An 18,263-nucleotide genomic window follows, 5' to 3' on the forward strand; every position below is an offset into this window, starting at 1 on the left:
AGATTAAAACTGAAGAAACTGCAAAAAGGTGGGAATTTAAGGAGATGGCACCTGGATAAACTGACTAAACCAGAGGTTGTACAGAGTTTCAGGGAGAGCATAAGGGAACAATTGACAGAAATGGGGGAAACAAATACAGTAGAAGGAGAATGGGTAGCTCTGAGGGATGAAGTAGTGAAGGCAGCAGAGGATCAAGTAGGTAAAAAGACGAGGGCTAGTAGAAATCCTTGGGTAACAGAAGAAATATTGAATTTAATTGATGAAAGAGAAAATATACAAACGCTGTAAATGAAGCAGGCAAAAGGGAATACAAACGTCTCAAGAATGAGATCGACAGGAGGTGCAAAATTGCTAAGCAGGGATGGCTAGAGGACAAATGTAAGGATGTAGAGGCTTATCTCACTAGGAGTAAGATAGATACTACCTACAGGAAAATTAAAGAGACCTTTGTATGAATATCAAGAGCTCAGATGGAAACCCAGTTCTAAGCAAAGAAGGGAAAGCAGAAAGGTGGAAGGAGCATATAGAGGGTCTACACAAGGCCGATGTACTTGAGGACAATATTATGGAAATGGAAGAGGATGTAGATGAAGATGAAATGGGAGATAAGATACTGCGTGAAGAGTTTGACAGAGCACTGAAAGACCTAAGTCGAAACCAGGCCCCGGGAGTAGACAACATTCCATTTGAACTACTGACAGCCTCGGGAGAGCCAATCCTGACAAAACTGTACCATCTGGTGAGCAAGATGTATGAAACAGGCGAAATACCCTCAGACTTCAAGAAGAATATAATAATTCCAATCCCAAAGAAATCAGGTGTTGGCAGATGTGAAAATTAGCGAACAATCAGTTTAATAAGCCACAGATGCAAAATAATAACACGAATTCTTTACAGACGAATGGAAAATCTGGTTGAAGCCGACCTCGGGGAAGATCAGTTTGGATTTCGTAGAAATACTGGAACACGTGAGGCAATACTGACCTTACGACTTATCTTAGAAGAAAGATTAAGGAAAGGCAAACCTACGTTTCTAGCATTTGTAGACTTAGAGAAAGCTTTTGACAATGTTGACTGGAATACTCTCTTTCAAATTCTAAAGGTGGCAGGGGTAAAATACAGGGAGCGAAAGGCTATTTACAATTTGTACGGAAACCATATGGCAGTTATAAGAGTCGAGGGACATGAAAGGGAAGCAGTGGTTGGGAAGGGAGTAAGACAGGTTTGTAGCCTCTCCCCGATGTTATTCAATCTGTATATTGAGCAAGCAGTAAAGGAAACAAAAGAAAAATTCGCAGTGGGAATTAAAATCCATGGAGAAGAAATAAAAACTTAGAGGTTCGCTGATTACATTGTAATTCTGTCAGAGACAGCAAAGGACTTGGAAGAGCAGTTGAACGGAATGGACAGTGTCTTGAAGGGAGGATATAAGATGAACATCAACAAAAGCAAAACGAGGATAATGGAATGTAGTCGCATTAAGTCGGGTGATGCTGAGGGAATTAGATTAGGAAATGAGACACTTAAAGTAGTAAAGGAGTTTTGCTATTTGGGGAGCAAAATAACTGATGATGGTCGAAGTAGAGAGGATATAAAATGTAGACTGGCAATGGCAAGCAAAGCGTTTCTGAAGAAGAGAAATTTGTTAACATCGAGTATAGATTTAAGTGTCAGGAAGTCGTTTCTGAAAGCATTTGTATGGACTGTAGCCATGTATGGAAGTGAAACATGGACGATAAATAGTTTGGACAAGAAGAGAATAGAAGCTTTCGAAATGTGGTACTACAGAAGAATGCTGAAGATTAGATGGGTAGATCACATAACTAATGAGGAGGTATTGAATAGAATTGGGGAGAAGAGGAGTTTGTGGCACAATTTGACAAGAAGAAGGAACCAGTTGGTAGGACATGTTCTAAGGCATCAAGGGATCCCAAATTTAGCATTGGAGGGCAGCGTGGAGGGTAAAAATCGTAGAGGGAGACCAAGAGATGAATACACTAAGCAGATTCAGATGGATGTAGGTTGCAGTTGGTACTGGGCGATGAAGAAGCTTGCACAGGATAGAGTAGCATGGAGAGCTGCATCAAACCAGTCTCAGGACTGAAGACAACAACAACAACAACAACAACATGGCTAGAGCATGGTGTCTCCGCCAACTACGGGTGTCCGCTGCGAAGTTTGACCTGTCATTCATTTTCTATCTTCATGACAATTCTCGGCCGCACACTGCAGGGGTAATGAGACGCTCCTGCAGCGTTTGCGGTGGCAAGTATTTGAGCACCCACCATATAGCTCTCTCTGATACTCATCTCTGCTCACATGAATCACTGCCTTCTAGAAGAGTATATTGGAAAGTTGGTACAATGCTACGGCAGATGTCTAATGATAGGCACAAATTGAGACGTGTATAGCGCATACGATGCGCGCAGGACAGCGCGCATTTCTGTGACTTTACAGGTTCAAATGTGACGGGGTAAAATGGGACACGACACGATCGGGAACGCGGCGTTCTGGTTGTGACACAGTTTCTCGCTCCGCGCTAGCACTACGGGAGGGGTGAGGCAAAGCAGTCCTGCCATATGCTCACATCGGCATGGCGCCTGTGGACAGTGATAGTACTGGGCGTCCGAAAAATACTGCTTTACTGTATACTGAAATTTATTGACATTGAATAGTGTTTCGTTTTTCACCAATTAAGCGCTCCATCTTTTTTGTTAGTACATTGTACTTTTCAGTTATTTATATCTATTCAGTTTTTTTGTTTTGTTTTTTCTTTTCTTTTGTCACGCACAGTTAAATAACGACTGAGCCATTAGCGACTAGGATTATATCTTCTGCCGCCACAATGTTTTCAGACGGCAAGAAGGGGCAGCCGATTCACTACAGTGTGCACTCGCTACTGGTGTTCTGTCCTACATACATTTTCAGCCTCATGACTGATTGAAAACACCGGAGAAGTGACCATTAAAAAGCTGGCCGCGGCTGTGAAATTCCTGCACCAGAGGGCAAGCCTAAGTGCAACACAACCACCTCAAAAATACTGCCAGTTTTTGTTCAATTGCAAACGGATCCTTTCCACTGCATCCTATTTCAGCCAATTGTGTACTGTATGCTTCCATGTACTGCTTTCTAGTCATTCTGAACTAATTCGTAAAATCAGGACCACTCATGTTAGTCTTAGTTTGAAATTGTCGACCTCTTTTTGTTTCAAACAAAATATATTTATTTTATTTGAATTTTTATTCGTTAACGAATAAAGCAACACTTCGTCTTCAGCGTTAGTATTTGAATCTGCTTCGGAACTCAAGTCCAACAATAATAACTCTTTTAGTCGCGAATCACGCACTGTTAGTTTGGAAAGCAGTGGGTCAGTAACTGGCATCCGGCAAGTGCGCATCACCACGCCTGTGGCGTACTCGCCATGCGCGTCTCAATATGCGCAGGTCCGCATGTCGCGTATTGAAAGTGCGCGTCGCGCCGTGTCTCGTCACACGGACTATACGCGTTTCAATTTGCGCTGAGCCTAAATCGGAGCGGCGATTATGCAGACAAGTATCTAGAAAATGTAGGAAACTGTTGCAAATAAAAGATATTTTATTTTCTCTAGGGTCTCCATTTCGCGACCGATCGGACATTACTTTCCTAATGGTTCTGGTACTGTGTCGTCGAAGTCTTTCGCGAATGCGGCAGTATCTGTATAGGCCAGACAATTCGCTCAGTTGTAGAGTGTTGCACCGAGCACAAGCGATATATAAAACAAAGGGAGCTTGACAAGTCGCCCATAGCTGAGCATTACCTGAAAAACGGACACAAAACACAGTTTGAAAATGCGAGAATCTTGGGATACTGAAAGGTAGCAAAGGCTTGTAGGGAGGCGGGAGCGGCAGTTTCAAACGAGGCGCCGGCCCCTCGCGCCACCTGACGTCATTTGGACCCGTGCAGGGCCACCGAGATGTACGGAAACCGCAACGAACTTGTGACGTCACACTAGTCGGCTCGTCGGCAACACTTTGCGAATGGTCGGCTCCGTGCAGGGCCTACGGGAAATCAATGTTTCATTGAAAAGATACCTACAAAAGATCTTAATTTTGTTGTGTGCTATCGAGAAATAGCATGCATTTAAACACGCAGTCAGGTATTATTAAGCTCGTGTGCAATAGTTACTTGCTCCCCGCTGGAGACAGCTCTGGCCCTCGCAAGACCAGAAGTGCCACGCGCCATGGCCTGTCTTTCTCATGGGCCTCCGTCCCACGGCGGGCCGGAGCTGCTACGAGCTGCCCAACTCACCCCGCGTTTATACTTTAATTGTAATTTTAAATTCAAGAAATTTGAGTAGATACATAAATTTCTATCATCCCTATAGTTTTTCTACTTTGAAACTGATCTGTTTTGGTTACCTAATTTCTATTAAATGATGATGGATATGTATTGAAGTTGAGGAATCCTTCATTTGACCTTATCCTCCCTTATATATATATTTTTTTTCATATCAATTATAATTTATGCATGGAGAGCTGCATCAAACCAGTCTCAGGACTGAAGACCACAACAACAACAACAGTTTAACTTCTTGCAGTAAAACTTTATGATATATAACTCAACCAGTCCTATGACTTCACAGCCACAATCCTATATATCAACATATTTATATTCCCCAAAAATCTTAACTCTGTGCATTATAACTTTACAAAATTTTTCAGATTTGACTTTCACTTACTTATTACATTTCGAATCCTACTAATTACTTTACAGTATTTAAACTGACATCATGGAATAGCTAATCCCTTCATATTTATCTATCCTATATTTTAATGAATCTTAACCCTCCAAAAATGTTAATATTAGATTTTCTTAACTTAAACATGTTGAAAAATAGAAAATTCAAGGAAATATTATTGATATGTCAAGATAAAAAAACATTGTTAATAAAATCTGGTGCTAAATGACAAAAGCTTTCTAATTCAAATCATTTTTAAACAAAAATTTTAATTGTTTCCTTTTGTTCAGATAGTAGCCTGTCACAGACAGTTCTTTTCCTACATCTTCACCGTGGTTCATTACAACAGTCATTTTTTTCTTCATGTGTTTCGATGTGTCTCCGTCGCACGTGGAGTGATGGTCGGCTGTGTGCCACGTCGGGTCTATGTTGAGCATGGAACGACGCTTGATATGCGTCTCGCCGCGTTTCCGTTCTGTATCGAATGACGGTCGCAAGAGAGAAAGTTGCTGAAGGTCTGAGCATGTCGTGAGTGAGTGGTTGCCTTTGTTTCATGTTGGATATGCCCATATTGACGTTGTTTTGGAGATCCCTTTTTTGGGATCATCTTTTGTCGAGTTTTTATTCCGGTTCACCGTTGGTCACTTCGTCTCTAGGTTTCCATACGATTTGTTATCTCCCATTTTCCGGTATGACATCTGAAGGTGTTGCAATTTGCCATAAAGAATATCGGATGTTTATATCGCTAGAACAGTTAAATTGGATTCTCGGTGGTAGTTAAATGCAATAATGGTCTTGTATGGGGAGGGGTTTGAAAAGGTGTCTTAATATCTTTTGGTCCAGGCTCTTCCTTCTTCCAAATCTTCTGCGTTGCATCTTCTGTTCTTGGTGCATCTTGCTGTCTTCTCACTTGTATCTTCGCTCTTCTCTGGACTGGGAATTAGGATTGAAGACCTGTTTAACCTCGTTCTAGTTTAATCCGTTCTTCTGGCGTCTTCTTTGCAATTGTTGTGTATTTTTCATTGTAATCCGTTGTTCATCTAGATAAGTTGAACAGCCTTCCATCCGTTTCTTGTTCCGTCCCATGAGTGTTCAGGGATTGTTTCGCAGTTGTCGAATTTCGTATGATCTGATGACAGTTTCCGCTATTCGGCACATTGAGTTACAGAAATGCGTTTCTTCTTCTTCTTGTGGTGAGTCTAAGCCTCCGCTCGTCCCGCCATAATATGTCCGCCTCCGTTCCGATTCTGTGGATATCCATTATCTCTTCATATGCTGCTTTCAATAGTTCGCGATAAAAATGCCATGTATCGAACACTTCCGCAAAACCATTGTTATAACACTTGTGTGTGGCTTTCATATGAATAAATCTCATGTCATGGTACATGTTGATTGTATTCAAGATGCGTTATAGCTCTCCAAACTTTTCCGTAGAGGAGTTATCATCTAGGAACATTCTTCCACCAAGGCCTCTTCTTTCATCATCTCTTAGCTGACGCACCAGGCAGTCACACTCAGTGTCCCTTCCTCTCACGCCTAACTGCTCTCCTCAGTCTTGTCGTCGATCTGGCCGCAATGATGAACCACCTTATTCGATGACTTCATATCTAAAACAGAGTTTGTCGCTGATGTTATAATCTTACTTTCCTTACTTCCTTACGTACGTTCTGTTTCCTCAGTTATTTATCTTATATTATTCTAACCCTCACTCCCTTAGATTACGCTATCAACTTTACGACTTTACATCTAATAGAATGTTTCTCTCTTAAATTACGCTAAAACTTTACAAACATTAACCTTCTTTTCATGACTTTACGAAAAGTATTATAAAGAAAATGTATTTCTTATCACTGTCTTCCTCCTTTTTGCCCATTTACTTAATTCTTCCTTAAGATAAAAGTCATGGTTTCCTCATCTTCATCACGATGGATAGTAGGAGTGAGATTGAAGGTAATGACGGTTAATAAGTTAGTGACTGCCCATTACCTCTTATTTTTAGTTTTCTAACTACAAGTATAATATGTTATTTTGAAAACTTCGCACCTTGACTCCGACTCCAGCGTCTTTTTCTCTGCAAGCCCTTCTTTTTGTCCTTAGCTGTAACAGAACTTCAAAATACACTTTCTGTGCTATTTTTCTTTGGCCTTTCAAAAATCTTCTTTATACATCTATCGCATTATTTTAAGGCTTAAAATTTCTTTTCTCAGTTCTACTTATCCCTTTCTCCTTTTTTATCGATAGTAAACTTTTATATTCCTTTCTTCTCTCATCATACTCTTCCATATAGAAAATATTTTCTGGGTCAATCTTATTTCCCACTGTTTACCTTCTTCCACGAAATAACATGTTTTTTGCTTAACTGCATACTTCAATTCTCTTTCCTAATTATTACCTCCTAACGACTTCTAATATTTATTTCCTTCATGTCTCTCATTCAATATCAGATTTTGGTACTTTCCAAAAATCATGTAAGCTTCTCACATTCCCCCAAAATATCTCCTCAATTATTGGTTCCCCGTCCTCAAAGGAACAAATTAAAAATGCCTATTTCGTTCCTACTTCTTCACTGCCTTTCATCTACAAAAATCAACTTCCTCCTCCTTCACACTACGTCTTTAAGAGAGAATCTACTACTATTCCGTCAAACTATGCTGATGTTTATTTTCCTCCTTACTTTTTACTGCTTCCCAGGACACATTTCGTTTGTAGAAGAGTTACTTTCGTTCTTATTTTCCTGTCATTTTTTCATCAGTCTCCCTTTACTTTCCTAACAACCTTTATTTTATTTATTTAACTGATATGAGTACAAGTTAAAAGTTTTATATGTGTTCATTTTGCTATCTTTCATGCTCTTTGATTTCTGGACTTTAATACAACTAAATTCTTGTGTGGAGTTACTCTTTTTTTCTTTTGTCTAACCTTTATATACTCTTAAATGACTCACATGGTGCAAACCTAATGAGTTTCCTGTGTTTTGCTTCATCAATTCGACTACATTATTATGGACTACTTTACTTACTTCCATGGGGCCTTTGTATATCGAAAAGAATTTGTTTTCAACGCTGTAACCTTCCTATTGCTTCGTGCTAATTTTATAAAATGACGATGTTTTACTTCAGGTACTGGAAGGACTTCACTTCTAACTTGGGTATTCCTATTCGTCTTCCTACCCTTCATATCGTCAATTCTGTCTTTTATCTGGGTTTGGTACCCTCAACTCGACATCTTCTACCGGCTCATTTCGCGTGTTTTGTCCCACTGAAGCTTGATTTTCCCAACCTTTCTGCGTTCTGGCCATTTCATTATCACCTGAATAACCTTGATATTTGCTGCTGAAAACCTCTAAACCTTCCGCTTCGTTCGCACGGGGATTGTATCTCGGGTCATAGTTACCACCATAGTTTCTAGGACCAAATCCACCACTGTAATTCCGCGGCCCATCAAAACCATAATTGTTATTTGCCCTCTGTGCGTTTCCAAAACCATAATTATTATAGTAATCCCATGGGCGATTACCACTCCTTCCAAAACCATTACATATTCCTGCGTTATTATTGCCATTGGAATTATTATTATTAAAACCTGACAGGTTGCTGTTATTTCGCCTATTATTGTTTTCTCTCGCCGTTCGTTGTTTCTTCGCGTCTTCTTCACTGAAAATGAATTCAAGTTCCCTTAGCATCCCTTTAAATTCCTGTATATTGTCTCCTGTCCTACCAACCAATGACTGCTGATAACGTAACGGTAACTTCATTGTGCACATCCGTATCAGTTCCCCATTACTGTATGGATTATCTAAACACTGATTCTCTTTTGTCTTTCCTCGAAAAATCTAACGTTTATCATTTCTCCTGAATTTTCTAACAACTCTTTCTGTAATAACTGATACTTTATTCTATTTGGTGTTTCTATGGACCAGTATCGCTCCAAGAATGAGGATTTAAATTGCTCATACGATTGACAGTTTACAGCTACTCTTTGCATGGTTTCCGCAATTGCGCCGTCCATACGTCCACAAATGAAGTCAAGTTTATGGCTAAGTGACCAGGGCTCAAGTGAAACGATCTGAAATTGATTTATAAATGTGCGTGTATGTAAGCCTTTCCCGCTTTCTTTGTAATGTTGGAATTTTCTGACTCAACAAGTGATCATTGTCAAATTTTTCTCTTTCGCCATACGACGTTTGTGGTTTCATAACATTACTCGTTCCCTTCGTCTGTGTCATGTTCTCTTGTACTTGTTCTACCACATTTGGGTCTTGATATGACGTATTTATGTCCCATCTAGCATCGTATCTACGCAGTAGTGTGCATTTATTTCCGCCGTACCGTTCCTCGTGTATCGGACTGAAAGATTCGTTTACATTTCCCGTTAATGGAGCAGTGTTTTGCCTTTCTATTATATTCATATTGTCTTGGGGTATATAACCTGCTGTACTGTAACTTGGAAATCGCGAAATTGGTACATGTGTCGCCGCAACTTGCTCTGTTCTCGCTTTACTCACGCGCGTTCGGAGGGCTGGCTGCCGCTCTGTTGGAATGCGAGCTTTTACCGTTTCACGCTCTCTTGTCTGCTGTGACCGATCATCACCTGCTTCGCTCAGCTGTGTTAACTGCTCTCTTCCTGTTTACTTTTGTTTCGCTTCCTTTATTATGGACGCAACCTCTTGTGGATATACGACTGGAATTTCAGGACGTTTTTGTGTTTCCGCTGCTGCTATGAAAGATTGCACAACTGACTTTTTTATTTCTGGATTTCTATCCATCACTATGTTGGATGATACTACCGATTCCGTTGCTTCGCTACTGCTTTCTGTACGATTCCCAATACGCTGTTTCAATTCTGTATGAAGGTCTTCATACTGTTTCTGATTTTTCGACACTATGTTTTCAATTCGTGTATCGAATCGTTTTAATGCGGCTCGCTTGACAGGTTTTCTGACATTGAGCTCTTCCACGATTTACTGCGCCTTACCAGACGTCTTACGTGCTAACTTATCCATTCTTTGATTAACGTTAGACACTGCATCCTGCACTTGATCAACGTCAGAATGCATCTTTTTCTGGTCAGCCATTAACGATTGTATAGGCTCCCGCGAGTCTCTCGCCTCCCTCCGGATTTCAGTAAACTGTTCATTAACCTCCGTTCGTAATTTTTGCTGATCTACGCGGACTTTTTCGAACCCAGCGTAAGTTTCAAATTGGAAACTACTTAAGGTAGCATTGGATGCCACTAACACTGCATCTGTTGCTGTTTTCAAATTCGTTAACCCTGCATTTGTTTCGGTTTTAAAGTCTTCTAACCTTGCATTTGTTTCGGTTTTTAAATTTGCTGTTTCAGTTTTTAGTTCTGCTAACCCTGCATTTATCTGCTTTACGACCGTAGTGAGTTGCTTCAGTATTGCAAACACACTGTCTGACTCTTTGCCATCGTCACCTGTCACCATTTGATGAAATTTTTGCTGTTCGCGTCTTTCGCGTGGCGTCTCACCGACTTCCGTGCAAAGTGCGGATACAGTTAAACACATTATTTCTGTTAGAAACTGTCCTGTTTGGTTCAAAATTACTATATTCGGTTCAACGTACCGAAGTTTTTCATCCTCTGATTCTATTTCTGACCCACTACATCCATCATTATTTCGTTTTTGTGCATTCTCCAACTGTGATACAACTCGTGAAACTGCTGTCATTCCCTCTGCACTGTCACAACGTACCGTTCCGTGACTCGCACTCGATACTGTTTGTTCTACGTCTGTCTCTATGTTGCCAAGATCTTCAGTTTATCTGCGATACTCTCCATTCTTCCGCCATGCCTGATCGTCTCGCTAACCTCTGTCTTTGTCGACTTGCGCGAGCTTGAGCTCTCGTTAACATCAAGTTATATGATCTTACACGTTTCCAAAATATCATGGAAAGTTTCTTAGATTATGTACACGTCATGAGCAACATTGTTCACTGTTTGTGTATTTTCAAACCCAACCCAACAACGTCGTGAATAACTTCGCGCGCGCCATCATGGTCATGCACTAGCTACTTCTATACAATGACAAATGTTCTTCTACTTGCTAACATAACTTTTCTAAACTTTGGATCGCACATTTACAGTATTCAGTCCACTATACATTTACATACATTGGTTAACCTCGTCAGAAAACAAAACCAAAGCTATTTTTTTCTTTCAAAATTCAAAATCTTTTTATTTTTCTTACTAATTTGACTAATACCCATCCAGGTGGACCAATCGACTTCCAGGCAGACCACTTGCCATCCAGGCAGGGTCGCCATTTGTAAGGTGCAATATTTTGTGGTTTACTTATTCTGCGATTGAAGACAACTGCGTAAGTTGAAATGACATGTTTAATGTTGCAATATTAGCACAAAAATACACGCTTTTACACACTTTTCATTGTGACAACAAAAAATGTCTTATCAACATTAGCAAGTGAAATAATCCTAAACACAACAATATTAAATATTAACTCTCAGAAGGTTAAATTTTCCTAAACACGACAATATTAAAGTTTAACTACAAGTTTCTTTACAAAATTATTCCTACGTTTACATTATATTGTTGGTCGGTACTACAAAAATCGTCCGATTCCGTTTCAAAGTTCGTTACTATTCAGCCCATCATGTATTTCTTTTTCACTTTCACTGCGGATAGCAATTTCATCAACGAATCATTTCGTTGATATTCTTTCACCTTGAATTTTAATTCCACTCCTGAATCTTTTATTTCTATCGTTGCGTTTTCAACGTACAGATTGAATAGTAGGGGTTAAAGACTGCATCCGTGTTTTAAATCCTTTTTAATCTCGGCACTTCGTTCTTCGTTGGCCACTCTTATTATTCCATCTTGGCTCTTGTACATATTGTATACTACCTGTCTTGCCCTATAGCTTACCCATATTTTTCTCAGAATTTCGAATATCTTGCACTGTTTTACATTGTCAAACGCTTTCCCCAGGTCGTTACCCTTGCTTGCATTATCAACTGAACCGTTAGAATTGCCTCTCTGGTGCCTTTACCTTTCCTAAAGCCAAACTCATCGTCACCTAGCACATCCTCAATTTTCTTTTCCATTCTTCTGTATATTATTCTTGTAAGCATCTTGGATCAATGATCTCTTAAGTAGATTGTGCGATAATTTTCACACTTGTCAGCTCTTGCTGTCTTCGGAACTGTGGGGATGATGCTTTTCCTAAAGTATCTGGTATGTCGCCATACTCATAGTGAATAGTCGTTTCGTTGCCACTTCCCCAATGATTTTAGAAATTCTGATGGAATGTTATCAATCCCTTCTGCCTTATATGAACTTAAGTTCTTCAAAGCTCTTTTAAATTCTGATTCTAATAATGGATCCCTTATCTCTTCTAAATCGACTCTTGTTTCTTGTTCTATCACATCAGACAAATCTTTCCCCTCATAGAGGCTTTCTGTGTATTCTTTCCACCTATCCGCTCTCTCCTCTGCATTTAACAGTGGAATTCCCGCTGCATTTTCACTGTTATCACCCTTGCTTTTAATGTCACCTAAGGCTGTTTTGACTTTCCTGCGTATTGAGTCTGTCCTTCCGACAATCATATCCTTTCTTATAAGCTGCACGTTATTCACAAGTACTAAAATCCCGAATATTCTAGCTGTATAGAGATGTATATTTAATTTGGCACTATCGTCATATAGATACTGTACTATATTAATCGTAAAGGATGAAAGCATTTTTAAGGTTTATGCAGTTTTTTAAATGTTTGTGTTTAAAATCTATTTATAACAAAACAGTCCATCTTTTAATGTTGGGAAGAACGAACAATGCATTATGTCTAGGGAAAACACAACTACATTGCTCAACAATAAATTCTTACTTGTTGAAAATATATTGACGTTTATCTGCTTAATGTCATAGTCACGTCAATGTTTTTAACTTGTACTGTGTGTGGGTACTGAAACAAAAATATCTATGTTGTGCCAAACATAATGTCAGTTTGTGAAATATCGATATTTGTGTGTCGAAGTTTTTGACTCATTTTGGAAACTAATAGAAAAATCGAAGTGTACATTCTAGTTGTTTCAGCAAATGTTGAAAGATTTTCTAACTAGAAGCACGTATTGTCCGACAACACACTTTCTCTCACTTAGGAGAATCTCTACGTGCCGTCATATAGTGTAATAGCTCTAAGGTGGTTATACAACGGTTTTCGTATATCTTCAAGTAATGAAATTTTGAATTAATTATCGTCTTTATTTTTTCAGTTCCAACCTCCTAGTGCACTTGTAATAAGGAGATGTAATTCTAGCTTGAGCGAACAATTTTTCTTGTTTCACTACCCATACATATTGTGAAGAAGTTTCCCCAAATTCAGTGGGTTTTATTTATTACTTTATTATTACATACTGGTGTTCACAAGTCTGTTTGGTATCTGCAGCACAATTACAATTATTGCCTTCCAGTATGTCATTATTCTGTAGATCTCTCGTTTTCGTGCTTCTACAGGACATCGGCGTGGAACTGTTTCAATGTTTGTGTGATGTTCACTTCTTTGATGTATTTATCGATGTTAAAACAAGAACAACTATTTTCTCAAAGCAGAACCACATTTCCTTATTATGTATCAGGAGGCAAACGTGTCCAATGGTAGAGTTCGACCACAAAATGATTATCTCCTTGCTCATTTCACACAGAAGTGACCAAAGTCATGGGATAGCGTTAATTTTTTAAAAATGTTTTAATTTACTATTTTCAGAAAATTGATAATTTTAATGCTGACAGAGTTTACACAGACTTTTAATTATTCCACCATGTCCACATTCAGTAAACACGTTTCTGTCCACTACAGAGATACGAATATGACTCTGAGTGTATCCATACACAAATCTGGCAAAATCCCTTCAGTACACAAGCAACCAACAACTACATGCAACGGAAAGGCAAAGTATCATAGATGCTCAATTAGTATTATAATCTCCTCTGACGCTACTAGCACGATCACAGCAGGCTGCGACCTCTCATGTTGCATGGCTTCTCTCCACCACACCCTGCATCCAATAACTTCCGACTCCCCTCGACAACTGCTCACTTGCTACTACTCACGATAGTAATATCTCAGACTCAGAGTTTTTGTATGTACACAGCAGAATCATAGACGCCCAACTTGAAACATATCATTTTAGTTTCAGGAAAATAACATGCACTCACTTCAGGAGACTGAAAGAGCTGACAAGTGCGAGAATTATCGCACAATTAGCTTAACAGCTCATGCATACAAGTTGTTGACAAGAATAAAATGCAAAAGAATGGAAAAGAAAGTTAAGGATGCGCTAGATACCAATCAGATTGGCTTTAGGAAAGGCAAAGGCACCAGAGGGGGATTTCTAACGTTACAGTTGATAGTGGAAGCAAGGGCAAAGAAAAATAAACACACGTTCATAGGATTTGTCGATCTGGAAAAAGCATTTGACAATGTAAAATAGTGAAAGATATTCGAAATTCTGAGAAAAATAGGGGTAAGCTATAGGGCAAGATGGGTAGTATACAACATATTCAAAAGTCAAGAGGGAATAATAAGAGTGGACACCCAAGAATGAAGTGCTGAGATTAAAATGGGTGTAACACAGGGATGTAGTCTTTAGAACCCTACTGTTCAATCTGTAGTTTGAAAACGCAACAATGGAAATAAAATGATTCAGGAGTGGAATTAAAATTCAAGGTGAAAGGATATCAATGATACGATTTGCTGATGAAATTGGTATCCACAGTGAAAGTGAAGAAGAAATACATGATGGGCTGAATGGAATGAACGGTATAATGAGTACAGAATATGGAATGAGAGTAAATTGAAGAAAGACAAAAGTAATGAGAAGTAGCAGGAATGACAACACAAGAAACTTAACATCAGGACTGATGGAAATGAGGCAGATGAAGTTAACGAATTCTGAAAGCTAGTCTGCAAAATAACCAATGATGAACGGAGCAAGGAGGACATCAAAAGCAAGCTAGCGCTGGAAAAAAAGGGCACTCTTGGCCAAGAGAAGCCTACAAGTATCAAACATAGGCCTTAGGAAGAAATTTCGGAGAATGGAAGTTTTGACCACAGGATTAGTAGTAGGGCAACAGGTGCACCAGTGCGTTTTATTAGTGCCTACATCAGTGGAAGGTATGCACTCAGGGGCAAACCTATTGTTCTTCTATGATTGACAAGTGATTGACCTATTGTTTTCCTTTGACTGACAGGTCTTTCACCTACTGTTCTTCTAAGAGTATCCACTTTGCAGAATAACAGGTTAATGACCTGTCAATCAAAGGAGAACAATAGTTTAATGACCTGTCAATCAAAGGGGAACAATAGGTTCTTCCCCAAGTGCATACCTGCCCCTTATGTAGGCAACCCGCACTAAATTAATGCACTGGTGCTGCTGTTATCCTACTACTAGCGTTGTATGATAGTGAAACATGGACTGTGAGGAAAACCAGAGCAGAAGAGGATTGAAGCAGTTCAGATTTGGTGCTACTGACGAATGTTGAAAATGAAGCGGACTGATAAGGAAAGGAAAGAGGAGGCTCTTTACAGCATGGCTCATTATATCTACAGGAGACTTCAAACGATTAGTCCATGCCACATAGAGTTTCTGCACTACACTAGGCAAAAGGAGATCTGACACGATATTAGAAGGCTTCCCGTGACTTTTGTCACCTCACTGTATGTTGAACATTATAATGCAGGTTGTGTGTGTCCTGCTCAACATTTATGAGACATAATCGAGAGATCACTTTCCACGTAAATCGATTTTAAAATCGATGTTGAAACGTTGATAGTGGTTCAAACGAGTAAAACGTGGGGAACGAAATAAGTACGAAAAATTTTATGGTGGAAAAACAGTTACTTTCCCTGACCAAAAAAATGTAGCATCCAAAAGACATGGTGAGATATCTATGTAACTTCATACACGTACATACCATTGGCGAATAGTAATAAGAATAACAGAGGGACTAAGCAGTTACTGTCCTGCGCGTAGGCTGCCATTAGCAACACAATACAAAAGGCTGCATTTGGAGTGATGATGTGATCTAGAAGCATGGACTGCTGATGAAAAGCATCGCACTGTTTTCATCGATGAATCGCATTTCTGCATTATCCTGGATGACTCTTTGGCATATATGGCGGTGACTGCGGAGTGGTCTCAACCTTCCAACTTTTGGAGAGGCATAGCAGCTTTATTCCTGACATCATATATTAAGAGCAGTTGGGTATGAATGCACCTCATGGCTGATAGTGATTGAGGCACGTCTGATGGTACAATGGTATGTCAAGGGCCTGTCATGATGAGCAGACAACAATTTCCACAAAATTTCTAAACATATGAATGACGAAAATGTTTTGCCCTACTGATATGAAAACCTGCAGGCGCCTATCTTTGCATAGAAGAGAACGAGCGGTTGTGTCCCAGTAAACATTATTCAGTCTCATAACTATATTGTTAATACAGTTACTTGTGATATGCTTTCTACTTAAGACTGCAACCAAATACGACCCACTAATTTTAAAGAGAGAATGGGTGAGATGTAATCTCAATCCAATATTGTTTGTTACTATGGTATTTCGGTTTGGATGAATTGTGCTTATGGAAAGAAGAATAAAGCCATGCTGCTCTAACCGATTATCCCAAGCAGTGTATTTGTAATCTGTACGGTACTGGCTATAACTGATCAACTAAAGAAACATTACTAAAACAAAAACAATGTACTCCTAACAATGTGGCAACTCAGAAGATAAAGTAGTAATAAGGAACAGATAAAACTCTTAGTGAAATAATTTTTAGATGCTTTGCTGGGTTAGAACTGTAAGGCCTAACGTTTGCAGGTGGCAGTGACCTGGTTATCCAGTGTGGCGGCTCGCTCATCACCAAACGCTACGTGCTGACCGTCTCGCACTGCGTCAACGGCAGGAAGCTCGGCTCCTACAAGCTGTGAGTACACCTCTCCATACTGACTCCCAGCAACATGTAGTTATCGGAAGTACGTAGGTAGACAGAGAGAGAGAGAGAGAGAGAGAGAGAGAGAGAGAGAGAGAGAGAGAGAGTGCAATTTTCCATCCTATGCAGGGCTTGCACTGTTAGACATGATGACGTACGGCTAGTTTATGGTGTCTCGTATGCGATAGTTGGTTGACTAGCCATCATATGGATGATCTGCTTTACGGTAGCGCATCAGATAAGCACCATATGGATTCTCTGACTGCTTCAAACGATGGGTATTCTTCCAGTGGGAGGGTTGGACCTGAGGGAAGTACAATCAAGACAGTTCCAGGTGAAATAGCTGACTGTTTATCAATTTTATATAAATGGCCGACACAAATCCAGCAATAGTCGCTAACCAGTCGGATTCAAGATCAACAAGTTAATTTACGGGCAAGGAGCGGCCATACTTCCCCACAAGCGCGATGAAACCCTCTTTACATTAATGTAAAAACTTCTACGTAATGCTAAAGAGAATAAAGCTATACATGCAAAAATCTCTCAGTGATAGCCCACTATTTTGCATTTTTCGAATGCTCTTGTCATGTTCAACAATTCTGTAAGTGCCTGTGGTAGTGAAGACTGTGAGCTGAGGGTTTCAGAAAAGTTGCAAACGCTTGAAATGCCAATCCATGTCAAAATACTCACTTATGTATCCTGGGTGTAAGTATTGTAAGCTTACTGAATTAATAATTATTAAAAAAAATTGTGCTTGTGTCTTATTAAATACCCATAACGTCAATGACCTGTAAAAATTTGCCCACTGCCTGTGAGTTTTTTCTTGGAACCTTAGTGACGTTTCATCTGTTGGTGATAGCTCTTGAAGCCTCCATCACAGTCTGTCAGGACAAGTCTGGCCTGTCCATATCTAATTCTAACAGTATTAGACCTAGAGCTGCTTCAGACGATATTAAGATGCCAGTCTTGGGCCAGCCCTGGGCGTGTGCCTAGTAACAGTATGCAATCCATCTGTGTAATTTTGTTTGATAGCCGAGACATCATACAGACAAAAGGTGCATGTTAAATGGTCCAAAAAACACAACCAAAAAAAACTACTTACAAGACGTTTAATAATATATTGTAATCTCATTTATTACCTTTCATGTCCTGATGAGGCGATTCCTTAATATCATCTTGTAACACTTAAAAAAAACTTGCTGATTCATAAATCTGAAATTTGTGAGTATTATACATCAAAGTTAGTAAGTAAATCATTAAAAAAAGGAACTTTGTGCACCACCAATGACGGAGGTAGCTACAAAGATACTCTTAAAACAATTTCATGAGAATACACAAAGATATTTTTCAGCGATGTCAATAACAGGTTAACATGTAAATAAGGCCAAAACTTCAGAAATTCCTGTGCGGTACGACATGTTTTAAGGAATTCTGCAATCGCTGTGTTGCAACCTTTACACACACATTACTACTAGCATGTTGTTTGTGTCCGTTTGTAAACAGATGTTTTGTCTCTCATTTAACTTAAGAAACAAAAGCATTGTCGTGCATATTTCCCTAACAGAAATGTGTTTAAATAT

At 39.4% G+C, this 18,263-nt stretch overlaps 1 protein-coding gene across 1 annotated transcript in view; it reads left to right on the plus strand.

Annotated features, from left to right (window-relative positions):
* Nucleotides 1-18,263, plus strand: part of LOC126472343 (CLIP domain-containing serine protease HP8-like) — a 65,859-nt gene that overhangs the window by 25,446 nt on the left and 22,150 nt on the right. The window contains exon 4 of the mRNA XM_050099930.1: nt 16,572-16,677. Coding sequence (XP_049955887.1) covers nt 16,572-16,677 — 106 coding nt within the window. The remainder of the gene's footprint in view (nt 1-16,571; nt 16,678-18,263) is intronic.

Source organism: Schistocerca serialis, chromosome 1 (assembly GCF_023864345.2).
Source record: "Schistocerca serialis cubense isolate TAMUIC-IGC-003099 chromosome 1, iqSchSeri2.2, whole genome shotgun sequence".
Taxonomy (NCBI): Eukaryota; Metazoa; Arthropoda; class Insecta; order Orthoptera; family Acrididae; genus Schistocerca; species Schistocerca serialis.